Source organism: Garra rufa, chromosome 17 (assembly GCF_049309525.1).
Source record: "Garra rufa chromosome 17, GarRuf1.0, whole genome shotgun sequence".
Lineage (NCBI taxonomy): Eukaryota > Metazoa > Chordata > Actinopteri > Cypriniformes > Cyprinidae > Garra > Garra rufa.
The window spans coordinates 39,101,886-39,123,126 of NC_133377.1; the positions used below are offsets into that span (position 1 = coordinate 39,101,886).

Here is a 21,241-nt window from a genome sequence, read left to right on the forward strand (position 1 = left end):
TATGGTGAACTGATGCTTTTTCCATTTCCGGATAATGGCCCCCACAGTGCTCACAGGAACATTCAGCATTCTGGAAATGCACCTATAACCATTCCCATCAAAATGCTTTCCAACGATAAGATTACGAAGATCTTGAGAGAGTTCTTTGCTTTTACCCATCATGAAGTCTTTCCCGTGTGCCTTCTGGGTAATGAGAAGCCTTTATAGGCCATCAATTAGGACTAAAGCAGCTGATATCAATTAGTACTGATAGGGGGCAGGGTTTCTCTCAATACTGACAGATTTCAGGTGATCTCATGGCTTTTTATGTCATATTGCACCTTGTTATCTTCATGTGTTCAATACTTATTCCCTATGTCATTTCACTTTATTTATTATGACTCAACTTGTATACTTAAATGTTCTGATTTCTTTGTATGAATTCAATATTTGGCTTGATGGCTACATCTGGTGGAAATTTTGTGTCAATAGCCCACTTGGAAATACCCTTACTGATAAAAATACTGATGTGTCAAATACACTGTAAAATGTAACTGATGATCTTACTAATAAAAGTAAGTGATTATAACTTATTTTGAATAAGTTTGTTGACTTTACTAAGTTTAACAAAGTAATGACAACTTTTGTGCACTGAAAGTGATTAAACTAAATAGGTATAATTAAACTTTACTTACAATAATTAGTATTCTGAAATAAGTGGTTATGCACAGTTCCACCATTAGGTAGCGTTGATTTGTGGCAGTGCATCTGACGATGGGAGAACCACATGGAGAGGTGAGTCATCTCGTGTTTTTTTATCTTTTTCAGTTGCTTAATATACAGTAATCGACCATGTAATAATCAGAGTAAGTAAAGTACAGCTACATAGCAAAATTGGATGTTATATTTTTTTATCAAATTGTTGGATTGTGCTGGATTGTGTTCATCGAAATGAGCAGTCTAACATTTGCTAATCACTGCATCTTTGGCTGCATTTTTTTTAATCAAGTTATTGTTTTGAATGGCCTCATTCTTGAAAATTCAGCTAATGTGTAAGTTGTTAATTCCGTTCTGATGGAAAATCTTTGGTTCATGAAAGTGTTTTCCAAATGTTAGTAGGTTTTACACCTACTTCCAAGCACATGTAAATTGTGTTTGAAATATACAATGTTTCTGTATTCTTTTAAGCAAACTGCTTTTAGTTAAAATTGTGTGCAAAAATATTTTTAACTCTCACATCCTACATTCACAACTACTGAACAAAAAAAGAAGAGGTTAATATTGCCTGTGTGACTGCATTTGTATATTCAGTAATTGTTGATAGAACAAACTAGATGCAAAACCAGATGCTGGTGTAATATATTAAACTGTGGATAATCCATATCAGCATCTCAGCTGAAAAACGCTGCACCATCAAAGTGCTGTCACAGTTTGCATATAGACAATTTATTGAAAGGGAGATAATGCTGAGTGAATGGCACACATATGCTATTTAATGATTGTGATTTAATAACAGACACATGTTTGATGGTCAAATCTGTGATTTATAAATCATTTGTGAAATCCAGATTAGCTTTTTCATGAATGTCTGGTTTACGCAGTTTTCCGTAAATATATTTGTATATTTTCATGAAACTTTCAAGAATGAGGGCAAATGTGTGCAGTGCCTGACTAAAACATTACTGATTACTCTGATTCACTGATTTATATTTGAATGTTATTTTAGATGTATGATGATAATAATACATATTCTTTTACTTGCAGATCTTACTAGATGATGAGACATGCAATGGAAGTGTAAGTATTGTTTGTTTTTTTCCTATGAAAAGAGATCTATTCTATTAAAGCATTATAGCATAAATCATGGAAGCTACTCTCGAACTTGTTCAATTCCTTTTACAGATCAATTCAGAGTTTAATTTAATTACAAGCAAAAACCTCAAGCAAGAATTATTCTCTGCACTCGATTAACATGCTTCACGATTTCTGGACATTTTTGAGAGCAAGAAAGGGGCTGTTGGAAAAAGACGCTCTGAATTTCTTCAGCAAATCAAACCTGTGGTAAGCTTATCACTTTTCTTTCTTAAACTAAATTGTCTTATTAACTGATTTCATAATTTTATGTTATACATACACTATAAAATGTAATTTTATCTTTTTTTTTTTCAGAGCACTGACATTACTGCAAAGCGCAGAGAAGTTCTTCGTGGCCTTCTACTCATTCTTGGAGAAGAAGCCTCTAACTTTTTTTACAAGAGCACTGGTAAGTACCTTTACTATAACCCCCACACAAACATCACATATAGGCATTCGATTATGTTTTAGGCAACTTCTTAATTTGGACCAGATAAGTAAATTCTGCTTTTGTTTCACATTTCTTAATCAAGCCTTTGTACTATTAATTTTTGTCAAATTTCTACAATGTAATTTAACAACAGTTTTTATTAGTTGTACGTAGAACATGGCTCAAGAGATGGTCCTGATTCTTTAGGTGACATATACTTTTGTGAGATTTCCCATTTATAATGTAACAAGAATTGTAATATTGCTATTCCTTTTTTTAATTAGGACTTCGAATGTGACACACCCCAGATTTCCATTGGGATACTGTCTGTAATACCAGAAGATTCCCAGGATTCCCCATAAGCACTGCATTTGGAGGCTTCAAACACCGCAATCATCTTGGAAGGAATCATCGTGATGGATGATCTTGAGAATCTTCCAGATCCCATGTGTCTACTTTTTGGGCTGATATATGCACTGAATTTGGAGTACCCTCCACAGCTCAAGAACACCTTTGGTTTTATTCAGAGAGTGTTTCTCATTCTTGGACACAAATCTTTGAAACCAAAACTACAGTCACTTAACAACCTGCTGTTGATATAAGTTGAGGCTGTTTGAGATTAACATCAGTAACAATGTGGTTTTTGTATATCAAAAAACTGTTTACAGAGTTGGGTCATCTGACTTTGTTTGCTGTAGTACCTGAAGAGATTTAATTTATAATAAACTGTTAAACTCAAGTTCAGTTGTTGCTTTTTGTCTTAACTTATTGTTTTAAGTTTAGCTTACTTGGGATTTTTAAGGCAATCAGTTTCCTAATATTTTCCTAGTAATGTGAACACTAATAGAAAGTTAACTCAAATAATGATTTTAAGTCAACAGTACTTAAGTATACTTGATTAACAAGTTGTCCCTACAAATTGTGTTAAAGTAATGCCAACTAAACATTAATACTCTACTTTACTTGGAAATTTTAAGGCAATCGGTTTCCTCACTTTTTCTAAGTAAAGTCAACTTATTACATTTTACAGTGTACTTATTTTCCCCACTGTAAGTAGTTTGTATTATTATTTTAACAATGTCATTTATTTACAATACAAGCTATCAGAATTTCATCTTACTTTTTGGCCTCATAAATAACATCTGCAGTATTTAGCACATTTTTGCTCAGTTTGGGCCTTTAAAAAGTAAAGTTTTTATTGTATTTTTAATTTCAAGTTCAATAAACTGAACACACAAACACACATTAGGCTTTACAGGGTAAAAAAAAAATACACAAGCATGCTCAAACATTGCAATGGAAAGGATATGAAGTAGGCCTACAGAAGTTAACTAGAGTAAAACTGCCAATTGCCTTGCTTTTTTTTTTTTTTTTTTGCAAAATTGCAAAATATGCATACCAATATAACACCCCTCACCTAAAACCAAGCATGGAGAATTACATTGTAAAAGTGTATGCTATCCTTCACCGCTGTGTCTATTGCCAAGAACATCCAGCTATTAGGAAAAAGACAGCGTGTGTGAGCGAGAGCCTCCATAGCAACGTTTTCCGCTTCTGGCCAAGTTGCCTTGTGACGCTGAGTCAGACTGGGTTAGTGTTGTCTGTGCTCATTTGTGTGGGACATGAGTGACAGGCCAGGCTTGTACTTTCCCATTTGTCATGCTGTTCTAACAGATATTGTTAGATGTAGGAAAACATAGTTGAATAACTATATGGTATTCTTTTAAAAGGTAAACCTCCTGAAGTGATATTCTGCTGACTAATATTTTAGAACCACAAACATTTTTAGTCTATACACTACCAGTCAAAACAAAAGTCTCTTCTACTTACCAAGCCTGCATTTATTGGATTCAAGGTATAGCAAAAACTATACAAATTTGAAATATTGTTAAATAATGTTTTCTGTTTTAATATATTTTAATATGTAATTTATTCCTGATTTCAAAGCTGAATTTTTAGCATCATTACTCCAGTCACATGATCCTTCAGAAATCATTCTAATATTCTGATTTGCTGCTCAGAAACATTTATTATTATTATTAAGTTGAAAACAGCTTATTTTATTTTTTTCAGGTTTCTTTGATGACTAGAAAGTTCAGAAGAACAGCATTTATCTGAAATAGAAATCTTTTGTAACATTATAAATGTCTGTATCATCACTTTTGATCAATTTAAAGCATATTTGAATGGTATAGTGTATAATGTTACAAAAGCTTTTTAATTTAGATAAAGGCTGATCTTTGGATCTTTCTATTCATCAAAGAATCTTGAAAAAAGTTTTTAAAAACGTTTTCAAATATTAATAATTGTATATATATATATATATATATATATATATATATATATATATATATATATGTGTGTGTGTGTGTGTGTGTGTGTGTGTGTGTGTGTATTTTTATATATATGCTTTGCTGTTTTTGGGACCAAATAAATGCAGGCTTGGTGGACAGAAGAGATATCTTTAAAACATCTTAAAAATCAAAAAAAAAAATTGACTGGTATATAACTTTTATTATTAGATTATTTTCTTTATATAATATAGACATAAATAATAATTTAAAATGATAATTGTGTATTATATTTTATTTTTGCTTATTAAGTAGCCTACATGTTTGCCTAATTACTGAAATTATTTCCGATCTCAATGTAGCTATATTTTGTAATCAGTCAAATTAAATAGTCACAGAACAAGTTTCCTATTTTAGCTCACAACCAGCAGCGAGGTTTCGGGGGAAGGGGAGTCGAATGAAACTGCACATGCGCAGAGAGGATTACATTCAAGGCAGATGAAAGCTATTGATTACGTGGATTTGTCGTGCTCCTATAAACTTTTTTCTAGACGCTTTTCTAATCTGAATTTCAATATTCAGAGCATTTGGAGGAATCGAATTGAATAGGATTATATCATCCAAGAAGATAATCTCGGCGCAAAAGTAATCAGGTTTATTTTTTGCGATGGCGCGATGGTTTGCGAGACACGTGATCGGCTCTATCCAATCATGGCGCGGCAACGACAGCCATATTTTCTTTGTTCTGGATTTATCAACGTTGCTGACTAATTACAAGTTTACACTTTATGGATTTTTAAAGATCAAGTCTTTAATCGCTAGAGAATGCTCTCGTATGCAATGTATCTCGAAAAGAAGACGTGTTTTCGGGAATTTCTGGCTAAAACCAGTTTAAGCCACGCGGATAGCTCTGAGGGTGATCACATGACTCTCCCTGCCCCCACTTCGATCCAATGAATGGGGAAGAAGAAGTCGGACATGTTTGAGGGAAATGTGTTGAATAAAGAAACGTGGCTGAAGACGAGAAGAAAATCAGGATTTTTTTCCAACAATGAGGAATTCGACATATTTTGATTTACCTTTTTATTTTCAATTCACTTAATCTGGATAGAGGTATATGTTGAGAGATTTAGATTTATTTTGAGAAAACTAAATTCAGTTGTTGTACAACATTGTTAATAATTTAAATAGACGTTTTGATTTAAATAATGTATAGACGAAGAACAATTTGGTCGGTTTAGTGCTTTATTTTGTTTCCCACAACCGATGACATTGTTTCAAATCTCTAACCTTGGTGAGTGGGGGATGGGCGGCAGTATATTTTTCAAAAAAAGTACGTCGTCCTTAACGGTTTTAATTTAAAAATCGTTTTAAAATATAGGTTGTCCTATCACTTTAAGACGTTTATTTGTTAATGGCTATCAGGACAGGATATCTTTTAATCTGTGTGTTTTAAGCGTCCTCTAAAAAAGTATAGGGTCTGAGGTAAAAACCTCGACGAGATTTGTTAATAACGATGGACTTTTAACAGAACAGGCAGAAAATGTAAGGAGTATCGAAGGTATTTTCGGTATTGTGGCTCATTTTGACTTTGGTAGTTAGAACTCGACGTTGGCCTAAACGCAATACTCGGTTTTTTTTTTCTAGATTGTATGTTAAGTTCTGAATTTAATCAGAATATGTATTAATTTGAATAACTTTAGTGAGTTTTGTATGTATTTTGGTATTATAATCGTGTTTTAACTAATACGTGTCGTCGTTTGAAGAGCCAAAGTTGCTGCGTCATTTTATGGAGGACACTCCTTGTAGGCCATATTGAATCGACAGAGAGAAGGGCATCGCCTTTTTTGTTTGCTTTTGTAATGTTAGGTCTGAGTTTGCTACGTGTTATCTTACATTTGGTCAAAAAGCGGACTTTTTAATGAGATATGTTTTTGGCTCTTTTAGGCCTTTTTACGGTCTTTATGGATGTTGCAACAACATCACGAGGTTGCCTTTAGATGTTCGAGCTTTTAAGTCAGTATTTTTGTGATTTACAGGCCGTTGATGAGGAACTGGCTGTAAGGCGAGGTCAATTGTATGTGTGTGTGCTGCATTTGTGTGTTACGCGTGACTAATCTGGTGAGCCAATGGCGTATTTCCAACCTGCCCTGGATGATCGCGCCTTAGTTTGAGTAGCCAATCAGAGAAGTCTGTTGACGTAACACAAAACTGTTGAGAAACACAGCGTTTCTGGAAGTGTTACAGCATCTCTAAAGTTTTTTAATTATTTGCGAAAATGTTTTACTGGATGTTAGTCTTATATCTACAGCAGTAGCGATGCTTAGACAAGTGTTTTGTGCGAAATAATGTAGTTTAAATCCACAAATCGTGCTCTCCGGGATGTGTGGGCGTGGCTTATTTGATTGACAGATAGGTAGGCCTGTAGAATTCGCGTAGGCGTGTACGTATGGCGTTACATCAGCCAATGGAGCCTTCGACGGGTTTATAAAAAGTCGGGCGGAGCCTTAACGTCGCCATTTCATTGTAGCTCTGAGCTGGAGGATAGAGGAAGTCAGGAAAACAAGGCCGCGAAACTCGGATACTCGAACGAAACCGGTTTATAAACAGAATCCGGATCCATCCCGATGGAGACGGCCATTAGCCCGCCCTTTGACAGGTACCGGTTGGAGTAAAATGACATTGCACTTGTTCTGTGAACGAAAATGTTGGTGGGATATTGTCATAATTCGGCATCTTTCGGAATTATTTTATTTTAATCGCTGTCGTGATAACATCAAGTGACATACTGGAGTATTAAATCTGCATTGCCTTTCACTTTCTAATGGCGGTGATGTTGGAGACTTTCATTTTTACGACGTCAGTACGCGACTAACGTTACGTTAGTCTTCAAGTTTTTAAACTCGGATTTTTAACTACCAAAGCCCGCGTTTAGTGCGCAGGCGCGCTTTCGCTCCCAGAGACAGACAGTTTATTTAACATTACAGATATTCTGTTTGTGTTCAAACGGAGCATACTAACCCATTTTTCTTATCTGAGACTCGTTTGAATTGTATAACTGATTGTATGTCGTTAAGCATACAGTGCTGCGGTGCGAACGGGAAATTAGCATGGCTGGCTAATGCTAACAGCAACCAGCATCTAGTGTTTTAGTGCTTTATCGTATTTAGTATCTCCAATCATTTTAGTCGTTCCCGACTCGTTATTTTAAATTTGTTATGGATGATTTAGTCAAAAGTGTTTTCTAATGTATTATATTATGCATCCATCAGTTCTTCCGTACGTGTGTTACAGTCACCATGTGGTTTTGAGTTTGATCGGTGGATTAAAATACTGTCTAGCGTTATGGTATTCGATCGGTGTTGTATTTCAGTGCAATATCTTTATATTTCAATGCTATGTAAATCATAGATTTAGGTCACAAGGCGATGCCTTGACTAAGAAAACTAGTAACGTTAAATATATCTAAGCATTGGGTGTTATTTTCGCTTTTGTTATATTAATGTGATTGTTTATGCATAGTATGTTGACCAGTTTTAGTTTCACCAGACGTTTTAGTCATTCTGAAACGCGTCTTGTTTTGAGCTTCCGCCTCGCACCACGTGGACTTTTGTCAACATTTTATAGCGTGGAAAGGCCGCAGCTCTATCAAAAAGCTTGAGGCTTTTTGATCCTCACGGCTTCGTTTGGTGGCGAGCGCCATTGATTTGTGAAATCTAATGTCACAACACTGAATAATTTGTGGGGTTGTTTCGCTTTTGGTTGCTTAGCAACGCGACTAGTTAAATGAACCGCCTGAAACCTACCATCTGCCCCCTCCCAACCAGCATGCACTAGATGGGACAGACTAATTAGACCTATTTGTTCTTATATTTATTTTATTTTTTTCAAACATTGTTTGTGTACCAATATTTACTTGACTGAAAATAAAAATTTTAAATGTGAACACTTTGTGATTTTTGTATCATTTAGCATTGTTTAAATTAAACATATGATTAAACTCTTCTTAAGTTGTTTTGAAAGTGTATTTAATATGTTTAACTTAACTAAAGATTTCAAGCTTAAATGTGCCTTGTGTTGGATTTACAAAGTTATTTTAACTAGTATTCTTTAGTTCATTAAATGACACTCAGTCCACACTGGGCAGGTATGCAAACCTTCACCTACAGAAACTGGCTGGAAGGCATGAAAGCAACATTTCTGCAAACTGAGTAAACGCCCACCTTGAGTGTTTTGTGTTTGTAGTATTGTTATTAAAATTATGAAACATCTGCAATGATTTTACAAATGTTGCATCACTATGTGCTATCTGTGCAATCCCAATATACACTGAGAATGAGTCCCAAGAGAATGCAGATGTGATAAATTCGATGCAACCAACTCGTTCACTTTAAAGTTAGTCTTCAGAAGGTAAGTCTTGGAAGGAAATTAGGGTCTTAATGCCATCACGTTAAAAAGTATTAAAAAATGTGATTGAAACGAAATTACTGAGTGCAGTGCATTTTAACAAGTGTTTTTTTTTTTTTTAAATATAGTACATCAAGTGCTTTTAAATGCACTTAATTTCTGTATACATGAGTTCAGAATTCATATTTGTTAAAATATTGAAGTTAAGAGCCATTATTACAATTATGTATGGGGTATTTAAGTATATATAATCACTTTAAATGAGATGATACAACGGTGGAGTAATGCTCCCTGTGTTTTGAAGGATTAATGAGGAAAATACGCCTTTGTTAAATCTACTGACTTCAATAATAAAACACCAGTGTGAATAATTAGTAAAATTAAGCAGGAGGACAGGAATAACTGATTCATGTTTCAAAATATTTATTTTGACGTCTGCATTCTCATTGGCTAAATCTTCAGATAAACACAAACAAGACTTGATCTGGGTTATCAGGTCTGTTTAAATCCCCACCCCCAGTTTCCAGTAGGACTGTGGTGTGTCAGTCTGGAATGTGTCCTAGTATAACTCATGTCTGGACAGACGGACCGCTGAAGGGGCAGTTGTGTGTATGTTTGGTCCACATAAGCAAGATGCACAATTAGTCAGAGTTTGAGTCATGGCTTTTCATATTTGGTGCAGTTTCACATTTCATCTCATTTAATCACAAAGTTGTTAGTTGTTTCTGTTTATAGTTATAGTCATGCTCACCTTTCCTGTGCTCCACAGCTCTCTGGGCGGGTGCGACGGCATGCAGGGGGTCACCATGATGATGGAGCACACCCTCTCCACTCCCGGCAAACGCATCCGCAAGCCGTCGCTGCTGTACGAGGGGTTTGAAGGACCTGCCCTGCCACAGGTTCCTCAGTCGGGGCCCCCTCAACCCCCTGTGAGGGACCCCAATCGCCAGGGCCGCATGACCAACCAGTTGCAGTTCCTCCAGAAGGCTTTACAGAAGACGCTGTGGAGGCATCACTTCGCCTGGCCTTTCCATGAGCCGGTGGATGCTGCCAAGCTCAACCTGCCTGTAAGTTGGGTCTTGATCCAGAATGGACTCTTTGGGAGACTTATTAAGCTGAGTTTAAATATTTAACAATTTTTCTAATTTGTATTTTATGCAGGATTATTATAACATCATTAAGCAGCCCATGGATATGGGGACTATCAAGAAAAGACTGGAAAACAACTTCTACCGCAGTGCCAGCGAATGCTTGCAGGATTTCAACACCATGTTTACCAACTGCTACATCTACAACAAGGTCAGTCAAAGTCAGAAAAGTCAGTTCATTTATGTTTAGCTGAAAAGGTCTGTAAGCGTTCAGCGTTGTTTTTTCGACGCTTTGGATTTTTTTGCTCAGGTCTTCTGCCCAGCCTGTTATGGAGCAATTACTCGCTTCACTAATATTGTCTAGAGACTGGCATGTGATCTAATAGTCGTCTGTTTATTACAGCCAACAGATGACATCGTCCTGATGGCTCAGTCTCTGGAGAAGGCTTTTCTACAGAAGGTTGCACAGATGCCCCAAGAGGAAGAAGAGATTCCTGCACCTGTCGCTAGGGGCAAACTGGGCAAACCTAAAAAAGGCCACAAATCAAGTAAGAATAGGGAGAAAAACAGGTGAACCTGAATGAACTGGTGAAGAGAGCAGTTTACAGGATTCTCATGGTCATGGTTTTATGTAAAACTAAAATAACTAAAAATAAAGGTAATATGTATCCCCTTAACTGTCACCCGTCCACTCTGTGGGATGCCTACGTATATTGTTGGAAAGGTCTTAGGCTCTTAAATAGATATTTAACATTTTTGAGTTACAAATTATGTAGGAAAAATAATAATTCATTTATGACAAGAGTGCACCTCAAAAATCTACTTCATAACATGAGTTCTGACCTTTGTCACAAACAGAATTCCTTGTTGCCTTATTCCCTATCACACTTTAGAAATCACGAGGAATTATATATATCAGTTGAAAACTTAAAATCTCAAAATTCATTCTTTGAAAGCCATTTTAAAATCAGACATTGCATTAACATGAAAAATGGTCATCAAAATCATATTACAAAATATTTTCATTCATGAAATATACAAATTTAAGTTTGAATTCTTCATTTTCACGTCTCTGTTCAAAAATGGGAGTGACAGTTAAGGGGTTAAATAAAAAAGATATATAATTAAAATGATAATTTCCAGATCTGGAAAATGAACAAAAGCCTAGGAGGTCATAGACATTTTCTGAATGCATTTGACACGCATTTAATATAATTCTTTGTGTTAATATAATGTAATTATGTAGTCATATTGTAATTAAATGATTTATAATGTAATTATGTAAATATACAACTAATTAACATGCAGCTAATTTTATATAAAAAATGGTAATTTATAGACTTTTGAAACTATTTAATGTATAAAAACATTTTTTTGTTAAAACACACACAAACACAGACTATGTAAGTGAGGATAGCAAAAAAAGTAAGCTGACATATTATACCCAAAAATTGTTCATACTGTGGAATAAACATTTGAGACCAGAAATTATTCATACACTTTGACCTGACCAAGTTTTTTAAACAAGATTTAAACCTTTCTATCAAAGTTGTCTGACAATATCTTGATGAATTTGTTCTGGCACAGTTTCACTCATGAGTTCTTGTCATATTTTATTACCAATTTCTAAATTATAGCACATATATATGCTATAAAAAAAATTATAATTAAAAATAAAAATTCAGAAGTCAGATATTTTCTGAATACATCTGACATATATTTTATATAATTATACTTTATGTATTAATATAGTGTAAATATGTAATCATATAATTATATGATTTAAAATTTACTTAAGTAGTTGACATGCAACTAATTAATGTAATTTTAACCTCTTTTTAGGATTTTGTTAATTTTTGTGACTTTCATATTTTCTAAAAGTCTGAATTTTGTGCACATACATGCATGTTACATTGATAAAATTGTAATGATTAGACCTTTGAAACTTTTTAATGTATAAAAACAAAAATAAGGTAAGAAATACATTTTAAAATTGTAGTTTAAAAAAAATTATATATAAAAAATACATATTTATATATGTATCCAAAAATGTTTTATAATTAAAATTATTTCCACATCTGAGAAAAAAAAAAAAAAAAGCCTAGGAAGTCATAAACGTTTTCTGAATACATTTGACATATATTTTACATAATTATATGCGTTAATATAATGGAATTATGTAATAATATTGTAATTATATGATTTGTAATGTAATTTTGTAAATAGTTAATATGTGACTAATTAATGTGTAATTTTAACCAAAGAAATTATCATTTTTGTGACTTTCCCACATCTGTAAATCTCAATTTTACACACACACACACACACATACATACATTAATGCAATTTTATTTTATAGACCTTTTAAACTATTTAATGTATAAAAACTTAAAAATAATTGTAAAAAATGTTAAAATTGTAGTGTAGTGCTTTTTAAATGATTAAAAATATTAATGAAATATCATTAATTAATTATATTATTTATATAATACAAATATTAATGAGTAAGTACTCTTGATTTGCATGAAGTTTAATTGGTGCTGTTGTTTATTGGCTGTTTGTCTGCCTTCAACTAATTGCTCCTTTTATATTTTCACTCCGAGTAATTACAAATGTTTTGCATAAACTTTAATTGTTACTGGTGTTTATTGGCTGCTCGTCTGCCTTCATGCTTATGCATTTCTTGTCTCTCTTTTAGTCTCAGGTGGATTCACAACAGCTCATCAGGTCCCTGCTATATCTTCCGTGTCCCAGTCGGCGTATTCCCCTCCCACTCCAGACACCCCAGACTCGATCCTTTCCACCCCACCGCAGACGCTTATAACCAAGACTTTGCATCCCACTTCACACAGCACCCCTGCATTGATGGGCCTGCCACCTACCCAACCGACTGCAAAGGTAAAGCCACTTCTTTCCAAAAAACATAAACGCATAAATTTGGTTTCATATGCAACATAAGCTAGCATAAGCCAACACATTTGTTTGCATTCTAGATTCAATTTAGCTAAATGTCCTCCATCTTTTCAATAGAAAAAGGGTGTCAAGCGCAAGGCAGACACAACCACCCCCACCACCACAGGCATGCCACTCACTATGGGTGTAGGTGGCATGGGTCTCGGCCTGGGCGGCGGCGACTCTCCGCTCACCCTTTCCGCTTTGGGTGCCGACCCCAACCAGAGTCTGTCCCTCGGCCTAAGCATGGGTCTTGGAAGTGGCATGGGCCTTGGCGGAGGCATGGGCCTTGGTGGAAGCATGGGTCTTGGTGGAGGCATGGGTCTTGGTGGAGGCATGGGTCTTGGTGGAGGCATGGGACTTGGCGGAGGCCTAGTTGGAGACAAAATGCCAGCAAGACGAGGTGGCAGTGGCAGGCCCATCAAACCACCGCGTAAAGATTTGCCCGACTCCCAGAACCAACATCAGCCGGTGCGGCGGGGGAAGCTAAGCCAGCAGCTACGGTACTGCAGCACGATTCTCAAAGAGCTGCTGTCAAAGAAGCATGCGGCCTACGCCTGGCCTTTCTACAAGCCTGTGGATGCTTCCTCTCTGGGACTGCATGACTATCATGACATTATCAAGTATCCCATGGATTTAAGCACAATTAAGGTTCGTATGAATAGGTTTAGATGTGTTGCACAATAATATGCAGCAATGCGCATTATCAGACCTGATGATTTTATCATCTTGCAGAGGAAAATGGATCATCGGGAGTACAGGGATGCATTGCAGTTTGCTGCTGACATCAGGCTAATGTTCTCAAACTGTTACAAGTACAATCCCCCAGATCATGATGTGGTGGCCATGGCACGGAAATTACAGGTACGCATGCTTGCCCAAGTCATTTGAGAAGTTTCTTTTTAATAAAGACAAATAAAGAGATTTTCAAAAACATTAACACTAGCTATGTTTACATCACCCTGTTTTTATGCACGCTTTGAAGTATCGCATCAGACACGAGCGATAAACGTTTTTATACATTACTTAATTAAATCTTTTGTTAAATGATTAAACAGTGAATGTCCTAATATAGACCTCAGTCAGGGTAACGCATAATTACATTTTTGACAGGAAAGAAAATTAAGTTATGAGGGATAGAAGTACAGTGTGTTCATAGAATTATGTTAACATGTAATGAATAATGAATAACGCTAGAATTGTTCATGTCTTTCCAAAAGACTTTCAGTAGGAAAAAGCTCCATTTAACAGTGTTGAAACTTGTACGTTTTGAAATTGACTTATGGTCTTCATACAGTGTGTAATTGTAAAGAGTGTAGAGTCAGACTTTCCATCACCTTGTTTTTACCCCCAAAAAACACTGTTACCTGAATGATCCTCAGCTGTGTCTTTTTGTTTAGTCATAGTAGTTTATGAGTCCCTTGTTTGTCCTGAACAGTTAAACTGCCTACTGTTCATCAGAAAAATCATTCAGGTCCCAAATTCTTTGGCTTTTCAGCATTTTTGTGTATTTGAACCCTTTTCCAACAATGACCGTATGATTTTGAGATCAATCTTTTCACACTAAGGACAACCGAGGGACTCATGCAACTATTACAGATGGTTCAAATGCTCACCGATGCTTCAGAAAGTGTATGTAAACTTTGAACGAGTTAATTTTTTTATAAATGCAACTATTGTTTTCTCTTGTGAACTATATGTAGATGTCTTTTATTTAAAATATCTTAAACCGGTCAGTACTAAATAGAGATATTTACACTTATTTTGTTAAAGTAATTAACATTTTGCAGATTCTACAAGCTGTATGTAAACTTTTGACCCCAACTGTATGTCCAGCGCTGGATATTAAAATTTTCTTCTTTCTATTTCAGGATGTCTTCGAGTTCCGCTTCGCCAAGATGCCGGACGAGCCCCTGGAGTCCCACCCACCTGCGTCCCTGGGCGGCGGCCTGGGCGGTCACTCCTCCTCTTCCTCCTCCTCTTCCTCCTCGTCGTCAGAGAGCGACGTGAGCAGCGAGAGTGAGAGCGAGAGCAGCCCAAGCTCTGACAGTGAGGAGGAGAGAGCGCATCGCCTGGCCCAGCTTCAGGAACAGGTGTGTACACAGGTAGCGACTGAACTTTTCCAACAAAGCACGTTTAAGCGGCACTGACAGATGTGACATAGTTGTACATTTACTGAGAGCTGCAGTAGCTGTGGGTTTAGAAAAAAAAACACAGTGACACTCACTCGCTCGCTTGTCTGCAGTTGAGGGCGGTGCACGAGCAGCTGGCAGCGCTGTCCTCCACGCCCATCATCAAGCCCAAGAAGAAGAAAGAAAAGAAAGACAAGAAGAAAAAGAAGAAGCTGGAGAAACACAAGCGGGCCAGGACTATGGTGGAGGAAGAGGTAGTCGTTCGGCCGCCAAAAACACCAAAACTCTCCAAGACACCAAAGAGCAGGAGTAACAGCAAATCAGCGACCTCCACTCAGGGCAAGAAGGGCTCCAATAAGAAGAGCAACAAGAGCAAGTATGTCCAACAGTGATTATTCTGTGAACTGTGCACCCAAAAATAAACAAAACAAACTAACCTTTTTTATTTTTTTTTATTTTAGATCCTCAAAGAAATCTCAAGCTGCCGCCCCATTTAACACTCACCAAATGAGCCAAGGCGGTCTTACGCCTCACTATGACTCTGAGGAGGAAGAGGAGACCAGCCCCATGAGTTACGATGAGAAACGGCAGCTTAGTTTGGACATCAACCGGCTGCCGGGCGAGAAACTGGGCCGCGTTGTTCACATCATCCAATCGCGAGAGCCCTCGCTGCGTGATACCAACCCAGAGGAGATCGAGATCGACTTCGAGACGCTCAAACCATCCACACTGCGTGAGCTTGAGCGCTACGTCATGATGTGTTTACGGAAGAAACCACGAAAACCTTATGGTAAGACTATTTTGATTGAGATGGATTCAGACTAGGGCTGTTAATTAAATTTATAGTAGTCAACATTTGAAGTGGATCAAAACAGTTCAAAGTTGTCCTAAAACAAGAATGGGTTTAGTTTTGGTTTTAGAACTACTTTGATGAAAGGTTTTGATCCACTTCAAATGTTGACTACTATAGTTTATTTATTAATACATTTACATTTTATTATTTATTAATTAAATTAATAATTGTTTTGTTAATAATAAATTACATATGAAATATTTAATAATAAATTATTTATATTTCTTATTATTTTGTGTGATTTAAAAAAAAATAGTTTCTGAAATAATTGGACATTGGAAAATATCTGTTGAATGACTGAATGACTCACTCAGTACTGACTTGAGTGACTTGCTGTGACCTGCTAGTGGTTTAGTTTCAATTTGAGAGTATTACATCATTTCTTTTTTTCTAATCATTTCATATTTACTTACTGCGCTTCTTTCTAGCATTCAAAAGTTTTTGATTTTTTTAAGATTTTGAACAAAATAATGAATCTCTTCTGCTCACCTAGCCTGTTTATTTAATCTAAAGCACAGCAAAAACAGTAAAATTGTTTAAATATTTTTACTACTTAATTTTTTTATTTGAATATATTTTAAAATGTAATGTGTGCCTTATTTTAAAATTCAATTTATTCCTTATAATAAATGTAATTTATTACATAAGTATTTAATTTCAGATTAATGCTGATCTTTGGACATTTCTATTTATTCAGAAAAAAAATGTGCGTAACTGTTTTAATTATTGATGATGATGATGATAATAATAATAAAGTTTCTTGAAGAGCAAACCAGCATATTAGAATGATTTCTGAAGGATCATGTGACTGGAGTAATAATGCTGAAAATTCAAAATTCAGCTTAAATTCAGGAATAAATTACATTTTCAAATATATATTAAAATAGACAATGGTTATGTTAAATAGTAAAAAAAAAAAAAATCAAAATCCGATTGTTTTTGCTGGATCAAATAAGTGCAGGCTTGATGAGCAGAAGAGACTTCTTTAAAAAAAAAAATGAAATTCTTACGGTTCAAAAACTTTTGACTGGTAGTGTATATTTGATCTTAGAAGAAACTAATTTTTAATGAACAAAACTCAACAACCTAAGTCAGACCTTTTTATATTCACATATTCATGCCTTTGATTTGCTTTTTTATATATATATATGTGTGTGTGTGTGTGTGTGTGACCCTGGACCACAAAACCAGCCATACGGTTACATTTTACAAAACTGAGATGCATACATCATATGAAAGCTCAATAAATACGTTTTCTATTGATGTATGGTTTGTTAGGATAGGGCAATATCTGGCCGAGATACATCTATTTGAAAATCTGAAATCTGAGGGTGCAAAAAAATCACCTCTAAAGTTGTCCAAATTAAGTTCTTAACAATGCGATATGCTAATCAAAAATTACATTTTGATATATTTACAGTAGGATTTCTAAAATTCTGTTTTCTAAAATCTTCATGGAACATGGTTTTTACTTAATTTCCTGTGAACAAACACAATGCTGTTCTTTCATTCCTCCACTGATGTCAATGTCAGAAAGAGTCATCGCTTAAGTGACTCATGCAAGGTTAAGTAATTACTTAGAGGAACAGAAAACAATAATACACTACTGTTTAAAAGTGTGGGGTTGATAGGATTTTAAAAATGTTTGAAGAAATCTCATGCTCATCCAGGCTGCATTTATTTGATCAAAAATTACGAAATAGCATCGCAATTTAAAACAACTCTTCTCTATTTGAATATATTTTAAAATGTAAATTATTCCTGTGATCAAAGCTACATTTTCAGCATCATTACTCTAGTCTTTAGTGTCACATGATCCTTCAGAAATCATTCTAATATGCGGATCATCAGTTATGAAAAACATTTTTGGAAATTCAGCATTCTTCAACGAAAACTATTGTTAATAAGAAGTTGTATGGGAAATTTGCCTGAATGCGCTTCTTGTGTTTTCCAGTGGCAGTCAAATCTGCTGCAGGAAAATCCCGTGAGGAAATCGCTTTGGAGAAGAAGAGGGAGCTGGAGAGACGACTGCAAGATGTCAGTGGCCAGCTCAACTCTGTCAAGAAACCACAGAAAACCAAAGGTAAGGCCCTAGATGTTCAAAGAGCATCAGTGCTGGTTCACAATCAGGTTTAGGAGACAAACTAAATAACACATCTCTCTTTCTGTCTCAGCGGAGAAGCCCACTGCGGCCGAGTCTCACGCCGTGGCGTCTCGTCTCAGCGCCAGCAGTTCCAGCTCAGACTCCTCTTCATCATCATCCTCTTCCTCCTCCTCTGACACCAGTGACTCAGACTCGGGCTGAGCGGATCGATAGAATGGACATCAATTAAAACATGCACTCCATCCCAGAATAGCATAGAGTTTCTGCTCTTAACTGAATGAAGAGCAGCAGTGTTTCTCTTTAGATGTATAAAAGCAGGTCGAAGAGCATTCTGGGAAACGTTAGACGGAGAAGGATCTGACGGAAAAGCGGACCAGGACGGCATCGTCGTCGTCTAGTTTGGGACTCCTTTCTGTTAGTCCATCCTTCTTTACTTTGTGTATATACATGTACAAAGATATATAAATATCTATTTTTCTTTTATAAAGAAGAATTTTAAGCAATTCCCTGGTAGGGAAGAAAACAAAAATCTGACTTTTTCTTTTGTGAATTTTGTGTTGCTTTTTCCCCTCTCTCCCTCATTTCGTTTGACCTTTTAGTAGTTTTGTCCTAAAGAAAACAAAAGGCTTGGAGTGGAAACTGCTGTCACTTTTGTTTGCATGAGCGAGTGCGTGATGTATACGTGTGCCATTGAATCCTGTGGTTTTCCCATTTACACACTTTGCACATACATCAATGTTTTTGCTGCTCAGTCGTGCATTTGAATGAAAAAACAAAGCTCCACCTGTTCAAATGGCATCTGTACAGAGAGAAGTTATGACAAGAGGGATTTCTGTTGGCTTCAGTGGCGTCTTAAAACTTGAATATGATCACCTCTCCATCCAGCCTGCTTTATTTCCCATGGTCAAATGAATGGGTTCATATTTCCATTGTTTTATATACAAACATGCAGAATCTTGCTCGTTGAATTCAGCCGAGCCACAGGAGCGTTTGATTATTTGTTTGATGCATAAATTATTTTATGTTCACGTGGTTTCGGTCATGCTTTCTAGAGCAGGACAGCGTCTTAGATGCACTATGAGAGGTACACAGCTGCTTATGTAGGTGTTGATAGGAATACTGTTTGTAAATCTTGGTTTTTGACTTTTAGTCTGTTTTTTTTTTTTTTTTTTTTTTTTTTTTTTTTTTGAAGCGTGTAAATTGTTATTCGCCCAGAATGCACAATTTATGATTTTAACCAGGTGACCCTTATATTTAGAGAGTTTCAGTTTTATGCTGTTACACAACAATGACAATGAAATTTGATGGGGGTTTTTTTCAAAATTTGTACATATGTAACAGTTTCATGACCTCGCAGCTTGCATCTGTCAATATGACCCGATTTCTGTTTCCTGCATTATTTTTTTTTTTGTTTACTACTGTCTTCAGCTCTACTCTTTAGTATTGTGGCTGGTTTTTCCACAGCTTGTTGTGTGTGTTTTTTAAGAAGACATCAACAGCAAAACATAACAAAATGAAACCTCAAGGTATGAGCAGCATCTGAACAGATGCTTCGTGCAACCATTATTCTCATCTGAAAAATGTCACGTTAATAAAGAGGGTGAGATGTCCTTAAAACATCAATTTAAGGCTCTGAGTGTTTCTTCAGGTGTGTGTTTTTTCATTAGCACACTTCTATATGATTTATAGAAAAGATATTTTTAGTGGAATATATATTGCAAATAGGGATGTTATAGTTAAAACCATTGAAAAAATTATTTTAAAAACCTATTTCAGGCTAGTTGCCATATTTCTCTTCATTTAGTTTAACTTGTACTAAATACCTAAAATTAGTAAAGTATGTAGACAAACTATTTTAAAAAAGGCAAAACATCAAAAATACTAATAATAAATGTATGTAAAATTAAATTAAAACTAAATATAAAAAAACGTGACCTAGAGCTAATGTAATGTAAGATAATGCAATGTGCTTAAACTCTATATAACAATGTGATAAAATATAATTAAAATACATAGATATATCAATAAAAAATTAATAATTTATGTAAAATTAAATGCAAACAAAATCTAAAAAAATGAACCTAGAGCTAATATAATGTAATGTGCTTAAATTATATATACAGTTGTTATATATATATGTATGTATATGTGTATGTATGTGTATATATATATATATATATATATATATATATACATATATATATATATATATATATACATATATGAATCAAAACTATAATAATAGTATATAAACATTTTTTGTTCACGACTCATCAAATGTGGTCTGGTGCAAAACATTACTAAAAATTTAACTAAATGGAAATGGAAAATACAAAAAAAAAAAATACTAGCTATTAATTAGTAATAATACTAATAAAATATAGAAAATATTAATACCTAATATAATAACATCTAAATTAAAATGAAAAAAAAAAAAGAGTAAAGTAACTAGCTAATTCATTACAAATAATAATATTAAAGAAAATATTGATGAAAATATCACGGTATTTAAAAATACCACTGGAACTGGAACTAAATTAATTTAAAAAAAAAAAATGCAAATATAAAAAATAAAAGCTAAATAAAAAAATGAATAATGATAAATATATATATATATATAATACTGAAATAACACTGTCCATGACCCAACAAATGTGATCTGGTGCAAGACAAAATTACTTTAAAAATTAAATTAAATTATAAAATGGAAAATACAAAAATAAACAGCTATATATTATTTAATTATAAATAATATTAATATTTTTTATATTAATGAAAATATTATTTAAATAATATTACAATACCACTGGATTTATCAGAATATTAAAAAAATGCTAATTAAAAATAATGGATAATGAAAAAAATATAAATGAAAAAAACATAATAGTATATAAGTAGTATATAAATAAAAATGTTAAAATAACACTAAAACTGAGCTGGTATTTTGTCCATGACCCAACATATGTGTGTGTTTTTGTTTTTGTTTTTGTTTTACAAAAATCATTATAATTGAATATATACATATATTTTATTTAATTATTTTTTGCTAACATTAAGCATTGATTTTAAAATATAAATGATCATTTATTTATTAGGAATGCTAACAGAAGGTGGCAGTAATTGTTTTTGTACGCTGAATATCAGTGGTTTA

General features: G+C 34.6%; 1 protein-coding gene and 1 long non-coding RNA gene across 4 annotated transcripts; both read left to right on the forward strand.

Annotated features, from left to right (window-relative positions):
* Window positions 1–1,209: 1,209 nt before the first annotated feature.
* LOC141290357 (uncharacterized) lies at window positions 1,210–3,002 on the forward strand. The gene is made up of 4 exons (XR_012340107.1): window positions 1,210–1,776; window positions 1,882–2,040; window positions 2,149–2,242; window positions 2,548–3,002. It is a non-coding gene; the product is annotated as an uncharacterized lncRNA (long non-coding RNA).
* Window positions 3,003–5,031: 2,029 nt separating this feature from the next.
* brd2a (bromodomain containing 2a) lies at window positions 5,032–19,713 on the forward strand. Of its 3 annotated transcripts, none has more exons than XM_073822331.1 (12): window positions 5,032–7,213; window positions 9,731–10,028; window positions 10,123–10,260; window positions 10,453–10,597; window positions 12,748–12,947; window positions 13,080–13,652; window positions 13,737–13,865; window positions 14,873–15,106; window positions 15,247–15,509; window positions 15,595–15,923; window positions 17,941–18,069; window positions 18,161–19,713. In XM_073822331.1, exons 1-12 carry the CDS (start codon window positions 7,182–7,184, stop codon window positions 18,289–18,291), a joined length of 2,601 nt encoding a protein of 866 aa, XP_073678432.1. In that variant the 5' UTR covers window positions 5,032–7,181; the 3' UTR covers window positions 18,292–19,713. The 3 variants fall into 3 exon arrangements, with proteins under 3 accessions (XP_073678432.1, XP_073678433.1, XP_073678434.1); XM_073822332.1 differs by having other exon boundaries at window positions 14,873–15,094; XM_073822333.1 differs by having other exon boundaries at window positions 5,032–5,667.
* The last annotated feature ends 1,528 nt before the right edge of the window (window positions 19,714–21,241 follow it).

What these genes read in the sequence shown, in the direction of transcription:
- brd2a (XM_073822331.1), top strand. Translation starts at nt 7,182, where the DNA reads ATGGAGACGGCCATTAGCCCGCCCTTTGACAG. An exon ending in CTACCCAACCGACTGCAAAG is followed by an intron (nt 12,948 to 13,079) that starts GTAAAGCCACTT and finishes TCTTTTCAATAG; the next exon opens with AAAAAGGGTGTCAAGCGCAA. An exon ending in AGGAACAGGTGTGTACACAG is followed by an intron (nt 15,107 to 15,246) that starts GTAGCGACTGAA and finishes GCTTGTCTGCAG; the next exon opens with TTGAGGGCGGTGCACGAGCA.